Genomic DNA, 17743 nt, shown 5'->3' with positions numbered 1-17743 from the left:
TTTTTTTTTTGAGAGGTTTTCGCTATAGGGCGTGTGCGCTCGCCAGACAAACAGAGAGAGACTTAGAGACAGAAAGCGAGAAATCACCCCCCAGGGGGGATGGTCACGCCACAATACCTTCTCCTCCATTCTCCTCTCGGGATCTTGGGCATGCACGCACACGTGCCCGGCATGAGTTCTAAGCCACCGGGTCCGGGACACGAACCCCGGTCGACTACGTGGGAGTCCAGCAACATAGCCATTATGCTAACTGCTGGTTCCCCCCTGGCTTTAAGTCTTAAACAAATTTCTCTTAATATTTTTTTATTTTAATCTACTAAAACCAAAACTGTTTTTCTTGACATTAAAAAATTTATTAAAAATTGCCTATTTAATGACTGCAGTAAACTATATAGCCTCAGCTAGGTGTTACTTTATAGTATGTTCACTTTACTCACTGAGGTTTATGCCTAAAGTCAGACATGTGTTCATAGCTATGTCTGTATCAGCTGTACTTGCTATTAAGAGTTTTTAAATAAGATATTTAGCGAATCAATAAAATGTGAAAAAAAAAAAATAAGGCATGGAAAACAACTGTAGATACCAGAGGAGGGCGAGAAAAATGAAAAGTTACTTGTTGACAATAACATGTATGGTAATATCCTTCATTGAGTAAATATACATTGTATTCTAGATAGAACATCTAGAATATTTTGTATACTATAAAGATGTACAGTAAATGACTGCAAATAAATTAAAATTTAAAAAATAAAAAAAAGAATGAGACTATATAGCCATTCTCAGGTAAACCAAGGATTAAAAAAATTAAATTAGGGAACCAGCAGTTAGCATAATGGCTATGTTGCTGGACTCCCACGTAGTCGACCGCGGTTCGTGTCCCGGACCTGGTGGCTTAAAACTCACGCCGGGCGCGTGTGCGTGCGTGCCCAAGATCCCGAGAGGAGAATGGAGGAGAAGGGATTGTGGCGTGACCATCCCCCCTGGGGGGTGATTTCTCCCTTTCTGTCTCTATGTCACTCTCTGTCTGTCTGGCGAGCGCATGCGCCCTACAGTGAAAATCTCTCAAAAAAAAAATTAAATTAAAAATATCTTTCATTGCTTTAAGTTCAGAATCTGGACAGAATAGAAAGTGGGAAAAATTATTGTTTAGTGGCCAGCAGGTGGCATGGTGGTTAAGACACTGGACTCCCACATGACCTACTATGGTTCAGGTCCCAGACTTGGTGACTGGAAAATCACACCAAGTGCATGTGTGTGTGTGCACAAGATCCCAAGAGGAGGATAGAGGAAAGGAGATTATGGCATGCCCAGACTCCCTCAGGGGTGATTCCTTACTTTTCTTCTGTCTCTCTCAGCGAGCACACATACCTTTTGGCAAAAATCTAAAAAGAAAAAAAGAGAGAAAGAACCTTGGGTGTAGACAAATAGAGGCCTCAAATTACAACATGTGGGCAGGCACATACTGTGCCTACCTGGGAACACAGAAGAAGCACTGAGAAGGTCCAATAGAATTAGCAGTTGGCCAGTGAACTGACTTCCTCTTCAAAGGGATCTTTTATTTAGCACAAACCTCTCTTCCATTAGGCCTGAACTAGGTAGAGGCAATGTTAAGAGAACCATGATGAATGATTTGAATGTCTCTCTATGTATTAAAATTTGATGAGACATCGAATGGTATTAAGAAGGTGAAAAATTAATTCAATTATGGGATTAAGAGGTGGAGTCTTTGCGGAAGGATTAGGATTAAGGTCTTCAGGGTGAGGCCCCTATGACTGATCCCTGGTAGCTTTATAAGAGAAAAGAGTCCAGAGCAGAGACAGAGACACATAGACATATTCGTGTTCTAGTTCTGTCCTGTCCTCACCATGTGCTGCCTTAGGACTCTGCCAGCAGGAAGACCCTCATCGGAGGCAGCCCCCTGATCTTGCACCTCCAAAACCACAAGCCAAATACACCTCTACTTTTACAAATCACCCAGACCCAGGTATTTCTGTTCTTAGCACTAATATACATGTTACGTTGAAGGAGACAATGACTAGAAAGCTAAATAGAGTAAAGTATTATAAATGCACTTCTATGCTAGCCCATAGTCTAGCTGTTAAGGAGCAGGATCCCACATGGTCAACCACGGTTCAAGTCCTGGCCCTGTTGACTTGAAGTACACTCCAGGTACATGTAGGTACATGCCCAGAATCGTGACAAGATGGAGAAAGTGAAAAGAAGGGATTGGCCACATTCCAATGGAGGTGTGATTTCTCCCTTTTTTTTTTTTCTCACTCTGTCTCTCTGTTTTTCTCTGGCAAGTGCATGCATCCCGTGGCAATTAAAAAATAAAATAATTAAAATCCCTTCCAGGGCTAGATAGTGGCACAGAAGTAAAATGCAATTATGCGAGGGTGACCCACATGGGAGGTTCCAGATTTGTATCCAGAGACCACCCTGAGTATGCCAGGCATCCACATGTCTGCAATCTGGGGCTGGTCAAAGCTGGCCGTGCAGCAGCAGGACCCTGTTAGGGGTGCCATCTCTCTCTCTTACTCATGGAGGAAATAAATAAATAAATAAATAAACTTAAAAAATGCACTCCCAAGAGCCAGCATGTGGTGTGGTGGTTAAGATGTTGGACTCCTACAAACTACTCCCAACTGAGTGGTTTGAGTCCCAGACTTGGTAGTTTGAAAATCATGCCGGGTATATGTGTATGCATGCCCAAATTCCCAGAGGACTGTGGAAGAGAAGAGATTGCAGTGTGGCCATCCCCTGGGAGGTTTCTCACTTTTCTTCTCTCTGTCTTTGTCTCTCACCTGCAAACACACACACCGTATGAGAAAAAAACAAGCAAACAAACAAACACCACTTCTGATGAACAGGAATGAACAGAATAAATATAAATAAATTATATGGAAACTGTACTACTTCAGTTTTGTCTTCACATGTTGATACAAACGAAGGCAGAGTCCTCCAATATTAAGAGAGACTTCAAATTACTTTTTTTTCCCCAAGAACAACAAGATTTTAAAGTCAGATATATTTATTCACTTTATATTAGCAATTTGACTAGGAAGTAGTTTTCTATAAGAAAGACTAATCTTGGGACCAGCAGAAGGTGTAATAGTTATGTCGTTGGACTCCAACATAGTTGACCACGGTTCAAGTCCTGGACCCAACAGCTTAAAACTCATGCCAGGCATGTGTGCATGTGCACCCAAAATCCCAAGAGGAGAAGGGATTGCAGCATAGCCATCCCCCCTGGGCGGGAGCAATTTCTCACTTTCTATCTCTCTGTCTCTGTCTCTCCAGTGAGCACACGCACCCTATAGCAAAAATCTCTCTTAAAAATAAAAAACGAAAGACTAAGCTTTATCCTTTGTCTTACTTTGATCTTTTCTGCCAAATTTTTGTTTTCCACTTGTCTGAAAATTTCACATGCATAGGGACCATGTATGTCTCTTTCTCTCTTTCTCTTTTGTTTCCTGTATATATGCTGGAGAGGGACAAAAAGAGGGAAAGTGAGAAAGTACCTCCCCCCCCCCCAGGACAAGGTCACCCGACAATCATCTCTCCTCTATTTTTCCCTTCAAGATTTTGGACACACATCACACATGCCCGGCATGTTCTCAAGCCATGGGGTCTGGGACTCCAACCACATAGTCGGCTGTGTGGGATCCCACTGACTTAACCACCATGCCATAAACTGGCCCCCATATATATGTCTCCTTTTACTCTATAATCCTATTGTGCCTTGCATAATGCTGCCACACAATAAATATTCAATAAATATTAAATGAATCAATGCTCATCACTATGGTCTTGCATGAATCATGTGGCTAGTATGATACATCAGAAACCACATTCACAACATGCAAGAAAAGGGACGCCCTTCTCTGCCTATGCATGTAATGTCAATGGATGTATAATAGATTATTGATAGACTGAGAGAGGGAAGGCCTTATACTGGAGTTAATTGGGAGAGAAGAAAAAAAGATAAGATTCAGAGGAAGATTTTTATTTCTAAGTTCATTTCATTGAGCTTGGAGCAAAACTCTCCAAAGAACTGAAAACTGAATTATTCTCATATCTGTTTTTGTTTTGTTTTTGAAAGGGTTTTTTTTTTTTTTGCTATAGGGCACGTGCGCTCCCCAGAAAGACAGAGAGAGACAGAAAGCGAGAAATCATCCCCCGAGGAAGAGCCACACCACTCCTCCATTCTCCTCTGAGGATCTTGGGCACACACACACACCCGCCTGGCGTGAGTTTAAGCCACCAGATCTGAGACTCAAACCACAGTTGGCTACATGGGAGTCCAGCGATGTAGCCATTATGCCAACTGCTGGTCCCTGAATTGCTCTTATATCTGTAAAGTAAAAAATTGAGCCCATTTTAGAAATAAGAAAAATAAAGTATCCAAGCATAGATTCCTTATAAAGATCCAGCATTATGTAAATATAGAATGAAGAATTACACGCCCTTACTATTTTCCAGGAGTCTGTCCACACCACCCATATGGGTCCTCTTATTCTTCCTCTACCTTATTCAGTCAGATTGAAATTTTTATTCCATAGTTGGTCTCCCTAAATAAACACACGCTTTCTCCACTTCAGTCTGATAATGATAAAGTTTGTTAACTCAAAGAATCTAAACAGATCAATTCAGGCAAATGCCCACAGCAGGAACAAGCAGAAAAAGATGTCATATGGCCACAATTTAGAAATCCTATACAGAACACATTCTGCTCTTCCTTGATAAGAAGCAACATTCCAACTGAGATGTGAATTCTCTAACTAGAGTGGCTTATCTGTTTCAAAAGTCCGATAGATGCTCAAGTTTGTTCAAGAAACTGCATTTTATAAATCAAGTTTCTTTGTTTGCATACTTCCTGTGACCTCCAGAGGCTATTACAATAAACAACAAATCACGGTTTTTCTCTTCAGTTCTAGTTCTCTTTTCTGGAAACTGGAAACTAATCGTACTCCTGGCTCACAAGTTACAGATACTTCACTGCCTCGGAAGCATCAGAGATTAAAACGAGAGCACATGAGCCCATGTTTACTTTATAACACTGTCATGGAAAATCAGAGCTAGGAGGGTGCTTGGAGATCACACAGTCCAACCCCTTCTTTATCACTTAAGGACCCTGAAGCTCAAAGAAATGTTGAAATGTACTCTTTGTCCCTAAATATATATTGGTGAGAGGTCTCTTTTGAAATATAGGTGTCTCAAAGTGGTCTCATTCCTTAAACTGACTGGTCACCAGCAACAAAAAAGAGGTCCTCTTATTCATACCCACCTTAACACGCTTCATAGGCATTAGGGATCTGGAATCCTGGAACTAAAAATCAAGTCATATTATTCCCCAACTTACTTGGCTCTGGGGATGGCAGAAGCAGGGGAGTGGGGAAGTAGTCTCTGGTAGCTGGAATTCTAAGTGACTTGTGAAAAAAAAATGACTTGTCAAAAATAAAAACTTACACACATCACTGTGTGTAACTGTGCCGCGTCTACTTCGCAGCCTCCGAGCATCACAGCTAAGCACGAGAAACAGCTGCCTGTCCTTGCTGCCTCAGCCACACCTGGGCAGGCTCCTTCTGGGGACCTTCCCTGCTGGCATCTCACCCCCCCACACACACACAATCAGACATCTGGTGCTCTGCCTGGCCATGGGGAAACAGTGCTGAGGGCAAGAGAATTGGGGCTCTCCCTCCCACCAGAAAACTAAAAGGAAACCAGAAGAGAAAGTATGTCTACTTTATCAAAGGGAACCCTTTATTATGTGAAACGTCTGATGCCTTAGAAATCTACCAAACAGTAGAGGTATTTTCAGTATTTCAAAACCACTCATGGAAATCACACATGGATCCACAATGCTAACCACAGACTAACCATAACATCGAGTGTTTTCCTTGGGCTTGAATTCTGTCACCCAGTGGGATTATCCCAGGTTTATCGGGAGCTGTAAACAGCAGTTAAAGATGTCTTGGATTACAAAAAAACTGAAGAAATCATTATCTAAGAGATGAAATCAGGTCCCTTGAAGGACAAGATAAAATGATGAAAGGGGTTTTTGTGAGTATAAGAAAGATTTGGAATTACAAGTTTTAAACCAAAGGACCCTTCGAAAAATTATCAAGCAGAAACCCCCTCCCTGTGCCAGCTCTCCCCTGGTTCTGCGATAACAACTCACTGAGCAGGGCAGGGAGGCTTTCCTGTAACTGGCTTCCTGCGGCCGGTGGCGGTCCCGGAGTCCTCTCTTATCCTCTTCTCTCCAGCTGTGACCCCAGTAGCTGCTCATCCATTTGGCAAAAGACACATCATCATCATCATCATCCTTCTGTTCCATGTACAGGTGATTCAAAATGTTGAAGACCTGTTCCTAAACCTGACAGAAAGAAATAGCACCCAACAGGGCTCACTTGATGAAACCCAGGTTCTTCCCCAAAAGACAAACTGAAACTGGTATTTTTAAATGGTCTCCGATAATGGCATCCTTAAAGGAGAAAGATTTACTAAATAACCACTTCATCATCAGGCAGCCTTGGGCAATGTCTATTTATAAATTGTGCAGCCCACATTCCCCTCCCCCTTGTCTTTTTAAATTGAGAGGCTTTTTAATCCTTCCATTGCTGGGGCTTGAGCCTCGCAGCCTAAGGGTAGGAAGCACAGTCCACTGCCTGCTTCTCCCTGCGTGCCGCTGCCAATGGCAGGCGATGGCATCTCCAGCTGTCGATGATGATGGCGCATGACCCTCAGACCATGCCCGGCGCTCCAGGCCAGCTTTGAAATGGGGCCACATACAAGAGACAGACTGACTGCAGCTTGCAAAGTGACCAGCTGTTGACGGTTCATACCCAGAGCTAGACACTCTCCTGATACATTAAACTGATACTTGGTATAAAATGCAGCTCTTGAGTCAAGGGAGCAGTTTTCTCATAGAAGTACTTATGCATGTGCCAATGTAAATAATGCATGTGTACGTGTATTGGGTTGTCAGAAAAGTCATGGTATTTTTCTATGTTTTTCTATGTAAAAATGTGTCATGGCTTTTCTGAAGACCTAATAAAATGTACAAACTTTAAGTGCCCAACTTGGTGAAGTTTTACATGCATAACCCCTGTGTTATGACCACCATTAAGGTGAAGATATAGAACATTTCCACCATCCAGGCTCCCCCTCCCTGCTGCCAATCCATCTTCTCTTCAAAAGGTTACCAGTTCTGACCTCTGTCACCAGAGATCAATTTTGCCTATTTTAAACTTTCCTTCAATGACATTATGCAGTATTATTTCATGTCATTCAACATTATGTCAGTGAGATTCAGCCATGCTTTGCAGTAGTAGTTCATACTGTGTACCTCATTCTATAAATAGATCACGATTTAAAAAAAAAATTAACCAACTACAGATATAGTTTGAATATGTCCCCTGAAAATTCTTGGGTGATCTACTAAAATGGGATTAAGAAGGTAAAAACTGGATTTAATTATGGCGTCTGAATGCAGGCCTATGACAAAGAGATTAGGATTAAGGTCATGAGGACTGGACCCCCATGACTGAACTCTGGTGGGTTTATACGGAGAGAGAGTGAGACAGACAGACACATGAAACACAGACTAAACTCTTTTGTGCTCTGCCATGTGATTCAGCCCCACCAGAGGTGGCCCTAGGATTTTAAACCTCCAAACAGTGAATCGAATAAACCTCTAAATCACCCAGTTTGGGGCATTTCTGTTCATAGATAACAGAAGTGGTCACTTGGGGCTATCAGTTGGATTGTTTCCAGTTGGTGCTACTATAAATAAAGCTTCTAGGAACATGACAGCCCAGATTCGCCCCATAGTCTAACAGCTAAGGGAAGTCGGTTTCCACATGGCCCTCTGCAGTTCAAGTCCCGGCTGTGGTGGTTTGAAAACATGCCATGAGGGACCAGCAGATGGCATAGTGGTTAAAGCACTGGACTCCCACATGGCCTGCTGCAGTTTGAGTCCCAGACCCACTGGCTTGAAACACATGTGTGGATGTGTGTCAAAAATGCCAAGAGGAGAATGGAGGAAAAGGGATTGATGTGTGACCACATCCCAAGGAGTGATTTCTCACTTTCTCTCTCTCTCTGTCTCTCTGTCTTTCTGTCTCTCCCGTGAACTCATGCACCTTACAGAAAAAAAATCTCTCCAAAAAACAGAAAAATGCACCATGTGCATGTATGTGCCTGACCCAAATCTCAACATGATAGAGAGGTGAAGGGGAACAGATAGTAGCCTGACCATGCCCATTAGGGGGATGCTTTCTTCCTCTCACTCTTTCTGTTTCTCTATCTCTCTCTGGAAAGTGCACACATCCTCTGATAATTATTTACATATATATATATATATGTGTGTGTATATACATACATACATATATGTATACATGTGTGTGTATGTGTGTGTGTGTATATAATCCTTGTCTGTTAGTGGACATATTTTTTCAAGGTAAGGAGTATATTACATTTATGGAACCCCTACTTTGTGCCAGTGTGTGTGTGTATATAATCCTTGTCTTTTAGTGGACATATTTTTTCAAGGTAAGGAGTTTATTACATTTATGGAACCCCTACTTTGTGCCAGATATGAAACCAAATATTTCCCACATACTGTTTTCACTATAATGACACTGTGACTCAGAGGTATATATCATGTTTCCTAGATGCAGAAACTGAGGTTAAAATAGATCATCCTTGCCCAAGGTGCAAGGAACAGAATAACAAAATCCAATCTCTTTCCACCTTTCTGCCAGTATTCCAAGAGACATTTGGACAATTTTGCATTTTGCAGGGATCTTGGCCATTTGCCATCTGAAAATCCCTCCTTGAATTGCAAAAAGATAGGCTTAATAATATGATCAATGTTTGTAGAGGTGGTGCCACAGCTTATATGTTACTAAAGAAAAATAAACGAAGTATAAAATAGCTTGCAACACTTTCATTTCTTGCTTTAAATAGACGTGTAGGCTGGCCACTTTGTAATATTTCTATTAGAGAATGGAAGAAATCTACTTTGCAATGATCCAGATGAGAAAAGAAAAGTTAGAACTACTTGTCATCCATGTCTGTGTCTCTGTTACTGCTTTAGTCCATTCTGTTGCTGATAAAGGAAACTCTCTGAATCAAAGTAATTTAAGAGAATAGGTTTATTCAGTGCACAATTTGGAGGTCTCAGGTCCACGGTCAAGGGGCCATACCTGGGAAGCTACATCACAGTATGGCTGAGAGGAGGAGCTTGAGCAGAACAGGATGTGTGTCTCTCTCTTCATAGACCTACCAGGGGTTCCACATAAGGGCCCCATTCTAATCACTTAATCACCTTTCATCATCATGGAGGTATTAAGGTCCACCTTAATACCTTCCCAATACAACCAAGTCCTAACACGTGTATTTGGGGGAAATCCATACCAGAGCAGTTACAAAGGAAGAAATCAGGTAACTTCTTTAGGCAAAGCAGGACAGGATCTGTCAAAAAAAAAAAAAACACTTGACTATAGATAAACCTTTTCTTTTCTATTCCTCCTGAGACAGGAGTGTCTTTTATTCCCATTCTAAAATAAAAATAAATCAATCTTATGGAACAGGGGCTGGAGAAACCAGAGGAGATAATATAGAATTACTACCTTGAAAAATAAATGGGAGTTCATTTTAGAACCTTTTTGAAGGATGTCTGTTTCTTAGAATTCTAAATTCTTCCTTCAGTGTCTTACAGACAAAACCAATTAAGTATTGACAAATGCGTGAAAGTTAATGTGGCAGTCCTGAGGCTGTTTATCTTTAGAAAGGCCTGTTTGCAAGATTGGCTTTGGCTGGCATTTGAAAACTTGGCTGGTAAACAGCCCTATACACTGGGCAGCAGGTGCGGTCGAGGTTAAAGTGGCTGGATCTCACAAGGATGATTCTGTGGTTTAAGTTCAGGATCTGGCAGCTTGAAAATCATGTTGGGCGTGTGTGTGTGTGTGTGTGTCTGTATGCCCACAATCCTGAGAGGAGTATAGAGGAGAAGGGATTGCAGCATGGCCATCCCTCTTGGTTGACTTGCCACACCTAAACTTTGTACTTGGAGTAGTTCTACAACTGATCATCTACATGCTGGGGAACCAGGAAAGCCAAGGGTGTAATTCAGTTTGAGTCTGAAGGTGAGAAAACTGATGAAGCTGATGGTGTAGAGCCCAGTCCAACAGCTGGAGAAGACAAGTTGAGGTGTCCCAGCTGAAGAAGTAAGACAAGAGAAAAGGAGGTGGGGAACAAATTCTTTCTTCCTCCATCTTTTATCCTATTCAAGCCTTCAATTAATTGGATGATGTCCACACACACTGGGGACAGCAATCTTCTTCACTGAGGTCACAAATTCAGATGCTAACCTCATCCAGAGCTACCATCACAGAGATGTCAAGAAATAATGTTTAACATGGGTACCCTGTGGCCAGTCAAGATGACACATAAAATTAACCATCACAGGTATGAATGTCATTCATGAGGGCTCCATCCCTATTGCCTATTAGATCATCAAGGAAGTTGTGACATATTTATCTGTTTTTCTATGCAAAAATGTGCCATTACTTTCCTGACAACCCAATATTTACCTCTCAAAGAACCCACCTCTAAATACTAACAAAGGACGTTAAGCTTCAATATATGAATTTTAGGAAACACAAACACTCAGTTCATAGCAGGGTGCCTACATGAGTGATACTCAATAAAAGTCTTCGACATTAAGTCTTTAATAAATGGGTGAACAACCCTTGATGCAATTCGCTACGATCCACTGTTGGAGGAAGCAAGCACCTCTGTAGGACTTCATTGGAACAGGACTTTTGGAAGCTTGTGCCTAGTTTCCTCTGAACTTTCATCCCATATGACTTTTCTTTTCTTTTCTTTTTTTTTTTTTTTTGTGGAGAGGTTTTCTTTGTTTTGTTTTTTGTTTTTTGTGTTTTTTTTTTTTTTTTTTGCCATAGAGCACGTGCGCTCGCCAGACAGAGAGAGACAGAGAGACAGAAAGCAAGAAATCACCCCCCAGAGGGGATGGTCACACCGCAATCCCTTCTCCTCCATTCTCCTCTCGGGATCTTGGGCATGCACACACACATGCCTGGCGTGAGTTTTAAGCCACCGGGCCCAGGATGCGAACCGCGGTCAACTATGTGGGAGTCCAGCAACATAGCCATTATGCTAACTGCTGGTGCCCCCCATATGACTTCTCTATTTTCCTTTTCCAGTTTTGCTTTGTAGTTATTAAGTGAAATAAATCTTATCTTTGAGTATGGCTATATGCTGAGTTCTCCTAAATCACCAAACTGGGGTGCCATTTGGTGTCAGAAGTGGGATTTGAGGGCTGAGCCCATAGCATAGATAAGCCCTGTGAATGGAGAGCCCCATTCTGCCTGGCCAATAGCGGTTCAAATTCTGGCCCTGGCCACTTGAAAAACATGCGAGTCACATGTGCATATGTGCCTGAAATCTTGATGAGATGATGAAATGAAGGAGAAAGGACTACGGTGCGACCACGCTCCCTCTGGAGGGTACTTTATCTCTTTGTTTCTCTCAATGACTAGTGTGTGTGCCCTCTGACAATTGAAAAAATAAATAAGAAGAAGTGAGAGTTTCTAAAGCAACCACAATTCACTGACTTTCAGCTAAAGCAGTATTTAGGAAAAGGAAGGGCAAATGGGACACAATGGTGAGCTTTTAATGCCTGGTGGTGATCTCATCATCTATGGTATGACACAGCAGCTGAGATGTCTGTTCTAAGAGGTTAAATTAGTTGTAGGATTTGAAAATGATGGATCTGACCCAGCTGGCTGCTTTTGGCCAGGTAATTAAAGTGAGGGGACCAAAATAATGCAACTTAAGCAAGGCCTTTGGATTTTATTTTCTTTACAGGTGAGAAGTAAAGGGTTCCAAAGAATCCAAAAAAACAGAGCCAAAAGCATTACAAGCTTGTAATGCTCTCTTTTCTGAGTGGAGAGAGAAAAGATAAAGCCACTTTCAAGGGCTGGGACAAGAGTTTACATAACCAGAAAGAACAGGGAAAGGAAAAATAGCCCTCCTCCCTCTGATGCAGCATCCCTTGCACCTATCACAGAATCTCTCAGCAGCTGTAATCCTATAAATGTTGAACTTACTGCAAGGGGTTTGAGTAAACTTGTGATTAAGAGGGAGTGATTTTTATTTTTAGAGGTTTTTTGCTATAGGGCGCGTGCACTCTCCAGACAGACAGAGAGAGACATAGAGACAGAAAGCGAGAAATCACCCCCCAGAGGGGATGGTCACGCCACAATCCCTTCTCCTCCATTCTCCTCTTGGGATCTTGGGCATGCATGCACACGTGCCCGGCGTGAGTTTTAAGCCACCGGGTCCAGGACGCGAACCGCAGTCAACTACGTGGAGTCCAGCGACATAGCCATTACGCTAACTGCTGGTTCCCCCAAGAGGGAGTGATGTTTTAAAGTGACATATTTTGTGGGTGCTGGTCCTGGATACAATAAAACCTGATGTAAAATAGTACAGGCTGGTGATTTCATAAATGTTAGAGGGATTACCCCAAAAGGGAAAGCTGCCTAACAAAAGGTGTGAGAAAAATATGACCCTCCTTGCGTTTTGCTGCTGGTAGATGAGCTGTAACATAAAACTCCTTGAATATTCCCATACTGAAGTCACCTAATGATGATTCTTGCTTCCAAGGATGATTGGCGCCTGCAAGGAAAGGTAGACATGGAGAAGGAGGTCATTTCTGCCAGAAAATACACTTTTTGTGTTTTCAAAAGTGACTTTTATTGGGAAACAGCAGTTAGTGCCCAAGATCCCGAGAGGAGAATGGAGGAGAAGGAATTGCGGCATGGCCATCCCCCCTGGGGGGTGGTTTCTCGCTTTCTGTCTCTATGTCTCTCTCTGTCTGTCTGGCAAGCACACGCGCCCTATAGCGAAAAACCTCTCCAAAAAAAAAAAAAAGTGACTTATATTTTGCTAGTAAGCTCCTATACGATCAGATGTCTGACCATTACAGGCTAATGATGTTCCAGATCAGTGTGCCTATATTGGAGTGGGTCAATTTGGGATCTAAACTTGACAGTATTAAATGGGCGAAGAAGGTTGGAATATAAATTAGTACAACCACTGTGGAAAACAATACAGAGATTCCTCAGAAACCTTCAGATAAAACTATCATACCACCCAGTAATGCCACTCTCAGGTATTTACTCAAAGAATAAGAAAACTCTCAGTTCAAAAATATCCATGTTTATTGCAGCATAATTTACAATTGCTAGGACATAGAATCAACTCAAATATCCAAAACTAGACAAGTGGATTGAAAAATGTGGCATATGGAGTTCTCTTTCCCATTATACAAGATGGCAGGTGAAAAGGCTGTGAAGTAGGTTACTAGGGAGAAGAAACCCGAAGCCAAGAAGGCTGGTGCTCGTGGCAAGGTTAAAAAGGGTGACCCCAAGGCTAAAAAGCCCAAGAAGGGGAAGCCTCACTGCAGCCGAAACCCCATCCTAGTCCGGGACATCGGCAGATACTCCCAGTCTGCCAAGTGTTCCAGGAAAACCATGTACAAGAGGAAATACTCAGTCACTAAATCCAGGATCAAAAAGAAAAAAGAGAAAGTTCTTGCGACTGTCACAAAACTAGTTGGTAGAGATAAGAATGGTGGTACCCTGGTGGTCAAACTGCGCAAAATACCTATGTATTATCCTACTGAAGATGTGCCTCAAAAGCTGCTGTACAGAAAGCAAAAAACCTTCTGTCAGCATGTGAGAAAGCTGCGAGCTAGTATCACTCCTGGGACCATTCTGATCATCCTCACTAGATGCCACAGAGGCAAGAGAGTAGGTTTCCTGAAGCAGCTGAGCAGTGGCTTGCTACTTCTAATTGGACCCCTGGTTCTCAATCAAGTTCCACTGCATAGAACACACCAGAAATTTGTCATTGCCACCTCTATGAAAATTGATATTAGCAAAGTAAAAATCCCAAAGCACCTTACTGATGCTTACTTCAAGAAAAAGAAACTGCGGAAGCCCAGACACGAGGAAGGTGTCTTTTTCATATATATATATAAAAGAAAAATGTGGTATATGTACTCTATGGAATACTACTCAGCCATAAAAAACAATGAGACCCTAACATGTGATACAACATGGACGAATGTGGAAGACTTAATGCTAAGTGAAGCAAGCTAGACTATGAAAGACAGACTTGGCATGTCCCCACTTAATATATACTGAACATCTACACTATATAGCAGGAACTGAAAGTTTGGAAGGTACAGTAGCAGGGAGGGCAATTGATACTAGAAATAGTAAGGATTGGGATAATAAGGGAGTGGGTAAGAGAGGGAGGGAGGAAAACTGGAGAAAATACTGTTTTTTTAAGAAAGAGAGAGATTTTTTGCTATAGGGTGCATACGCTTGCTGGAGAGACACAGAGAGATAGACAGAAAGTGAGACATCACATACCCTTCCCCCTGGGGAGGGATGAGCACACTGCAATCACTTCTCCATTCTCCTCTCAGGATTTTGGACTTGCACACACATCTACTGGGCATGGGTTTCAAGCCACTGGGTCCAGGACTTGAACCATGGTTGGCCATGTGGGAGTCCTTTGATGTAACCATTATGGCATCTGCTGGTCCTAAAAATAAATTTAACTGACACAAAAATGAAAAGTCATTCACTGATGATAATGTATACAGTAATGTCTTTGTGTTGACTGATACGCATTATATTTGTGCTGGGAAAAGCCATGTACACTGTAAAGATATATAGTGATTAAATGAAAACAAAAAACTAAATTTAAAAAATGAGCTAAGCAAAGCTATGCTTGTCACTCGTCCTTGGAATGCAGTTGTTTGGTTCTGTAGCCTCTCAACTTTGCTGCTGTAAAAGAAAAGACACTGGCCTTGTGGGAATCCTGAATTCACAGATCCTAACTGGCTGGGTCTGATTCTAAACTGAAACCTGAAACTATTTGTAATTGCCTCCCAGCCTCTGAAAGCAGGCATCCACTCAGTGAGTACGACTTGGACTTTGAGGTTTATTTATAACACCCCGGTGTGTGCCATGAACATAAAACATTATGGATGCTGGCTGGACCACAGGGGTCACTTACTGATGCCCACGGAAAAGGACTTGTTCTCTAAAGGGACCATTTGAAACCAAGTGGCTTATGGGACTTATTGTAGCAGAAATGATTGATCCTAAGAACATAACTTGGGGCCAGCAGGCGGTGTGGTGTTTAAGGGCACAGGACTCTCACATGGCTGACTGTGGTTCAAGTCCCTGAGGAGACTTGCTTTCTCCCTCCCCCACCAGTCAAATTTAAATAAATAAATAAATAATTCATAAATAATTCTTGAAAAAAATAGGAGAAACATAATTAACTAATTCTTGAAAAAAATAGGAGAAACATAATTTGGACAGATTTTCTGTTGAAAACTGCAATTTAGGGGAGAACACATCACAGGGAGTGAGGCCTCTCCATCCTCTCCTGACAGATGGGATTCTCAAACCATTCTCAGGGATGTCTCACTGTTGTTCGTTTATAATCCACTCTCCGGAACATTTGAAATGTGCAGTAATGGACAGACAGTCTGACTCTATTTCACTCATCTCTCTTTAGTTAGACAGTTTGATTATTAAATGGAATTGCCCCCAGACAGAGATTGATCTTTTCCAGGCTGCTTGCTAAATAAATCTTTAGGACAAAAGGATGGGGTTATATAAACACATTCTGAAAAGCCCATTTTTGAAAATTCAGAATTTTATCCTCGCCAATGTCCGAATATGATGAATTTTTCTGGTAAAGTTATATTTAAAATGATATTTTATGTAAATTCTTTTGACCCTCTTGCATCTGACCTTTTCTCATAAAAGATGAAGATGAAAATTAAAAATTACTGAGAGAAAGGTAAGGATATAATTTCAGAATGAGTCATACTGATTTTGTAATAACACAGCGAAAACGAAAACCTGGCCCCTGGGAAGTTGCTGGCGAAGAAGGGCATTAATGGTTTGTTTTTCAGGACTGCTTCTGCATACTGGTGTTGGCCTTCCAGATTGCTGTGTGGTCTTGACTGCAAACTGACGGCTGAGTCCATGATCACACCAAATGGGCTATGAGACAGCAGAGCGCGGCTTCAGCTCCTACATACTCCAAGAACACCTCCAGATGTTGTCCACACTCCTGACACAAATGAACTTATGTCATAGGCAAAACCGATGGAAAGCAAGGATGTCCTTCTAAAAGCAAGGATTCAGCTGAATTATTTGGGCTGCACAGAGCACCTGAGGGCAGAGGCCCCACACCGAGAAGCCACAATGGGGCCCTGATAACCCATGCTACCTGACTGATGTATGCCCTCACTGGAGTGAATCAACAGCTGCAAACTCTGTTTCCATGGGTACGCTTTGAGATTAAACTCCTCTTGTGTGTATCTTGACGTTCACAGACTGCCTCAGCCTGAAAGACAGGCAGGTCAGTTTCATGTCACTAGCCAGACTTGGGCTGTGTTTGAATGGATAAATCAAGCCAGGTTATAAAGGGTCAATATGGGGACCAGCAGATGGCGAAATGGTTATGGCGTTGGACTCCCATGTAGTTGGCCACATTTGCAGTCCTGAACCCAGTAGCTTGAAACTATCTGTCCTTAGATTGGGTTACTAGCAAGGCTGGCTCTTGGCTGGCACATCTGGGAAGTCAGCAAGCCAAGAGTTCCTACTGGGACATAAAATTTTTCCTAACTGGTAAGAGTTGCAGTAAACCGTTGAACCATCAATGTGTTGACTTTCTTCTGTGAGTTTAGAATTTTGGTCCTTACCAGGCAGAGTGTGCCTGCATGACCAGCATCCCATAAAAACACTGGGGACTGAATCTTTAATGAGCCTCTTCTGCAAACACCTGCCTTGTGCATATTGCCAAAGCTCTGCTGCAGGAATGAAATATGTCTCAGTGTTTCCACCAGAAGAGGCCCCTTGGAAACCCAAGCCACATTTCGTCCAAACTCTGCCTCTGCACCTTTTTCTCTGTGCTGGCTTTGGTTTATGCCCTCTCACTGTACTACATCTTCATCACTGAGCACAGCTATATACTGAGTCCTTTAAGCAAGTCACCAAACCGGGGGTTGTCTGTGGAACCCCAAATATAAAAAGGAAAGGGAATTCTTCAAAGCTTCCACCAAACATTCTCCCACAGCAACAAGATATAAATGTATCGCAGAAAGAAAAAGGATTTGGTCTATAAATTAGATTTCCAATTTCATTTTTTCCCTGGTTAAGCCTATTTGTTTGCATATATGAGGAAGGGGGACAGATGGTGGCTTAGCTGTAAAATGTGATGTACTGTGTGTGACATTACCCACCTGGGAAGGTTCTGGGTTCATGTCTAAAGCCTTCCCTGAGTATGCCAGGCACCTGATCCAGGACTGACTGAAACTGGGGGTGATCATGGTATTAATATCCTTTTGGGCATGCTATCTTCTCATTGATGGAAGAAATAAATAAACTTAAATATATTGCGGTGGAACAGTGGTGCTCTCTCTTTGCCCTGGGTAAGGTTGTTATAGCAAAGCCAGGGCAGCAGCTGAAGGAGAAGCAGCAGGAGGTGTAAAGTCTCTGCAATGGGAGAATTGCTCCTCCAGCCTGCCCGAGAAGCCCCAGCCTGAGAGGAGGCCCCACTTCACCCATGGGGCCTGCCTGCCTGTCTTCCCTAGCAGGGGCCTGGAGATGCTGCA

At 42.3% G+C, this 17743-nt stretch overlaps 1 protein-coding gene across 1 annotated transcript in view; it reads right to left on the bottom strand.

Moving 5' to 3' along the window:
• The window catches only part of LNP1 (leukemia NUP98 fusion partner 1), a 27110-nt gene extending 20648 nt beyond the window's left edge, over positions 1 to 6462 (bottom strand). The window contains exon 1 of the mRNA XM_006143556.2: positions 6182 to 6462. Coding sequence (XP_006143618.1) covers positions 6182 to 6337 — 156 coding nt within the window. The 5' untranslated portion in view covers positions 6338 to 6462. The remainder of the gene's footprint in view (positions 1 to 6181) is intronic.
• Between the last annotated feature and the right edge of the window lie 11281 nt (positions 6463 to 17743).

The sequence above is a fragment of the Tupaia chinensis genome, unplaced genomic scaffold (assembly GCF_000334495.1).
Source record: "Tupaia chinensis unplaced genomic scaffold, TupChi_1.0 Scaffold000100_1, whole genome shotgun sequence".
NCBI classification, from domain to species: Eukaryota; Metazoa; Chordata; class Mammalia; order Scandentia; family Tupaiidae; genus Tupaia; species Tupaia belangeri.
The sequence above is the reverse complement of the archived record's forward strand: the minus strand, read 5'-3'. Positions and strand labels throughout refer to the sequence as shown.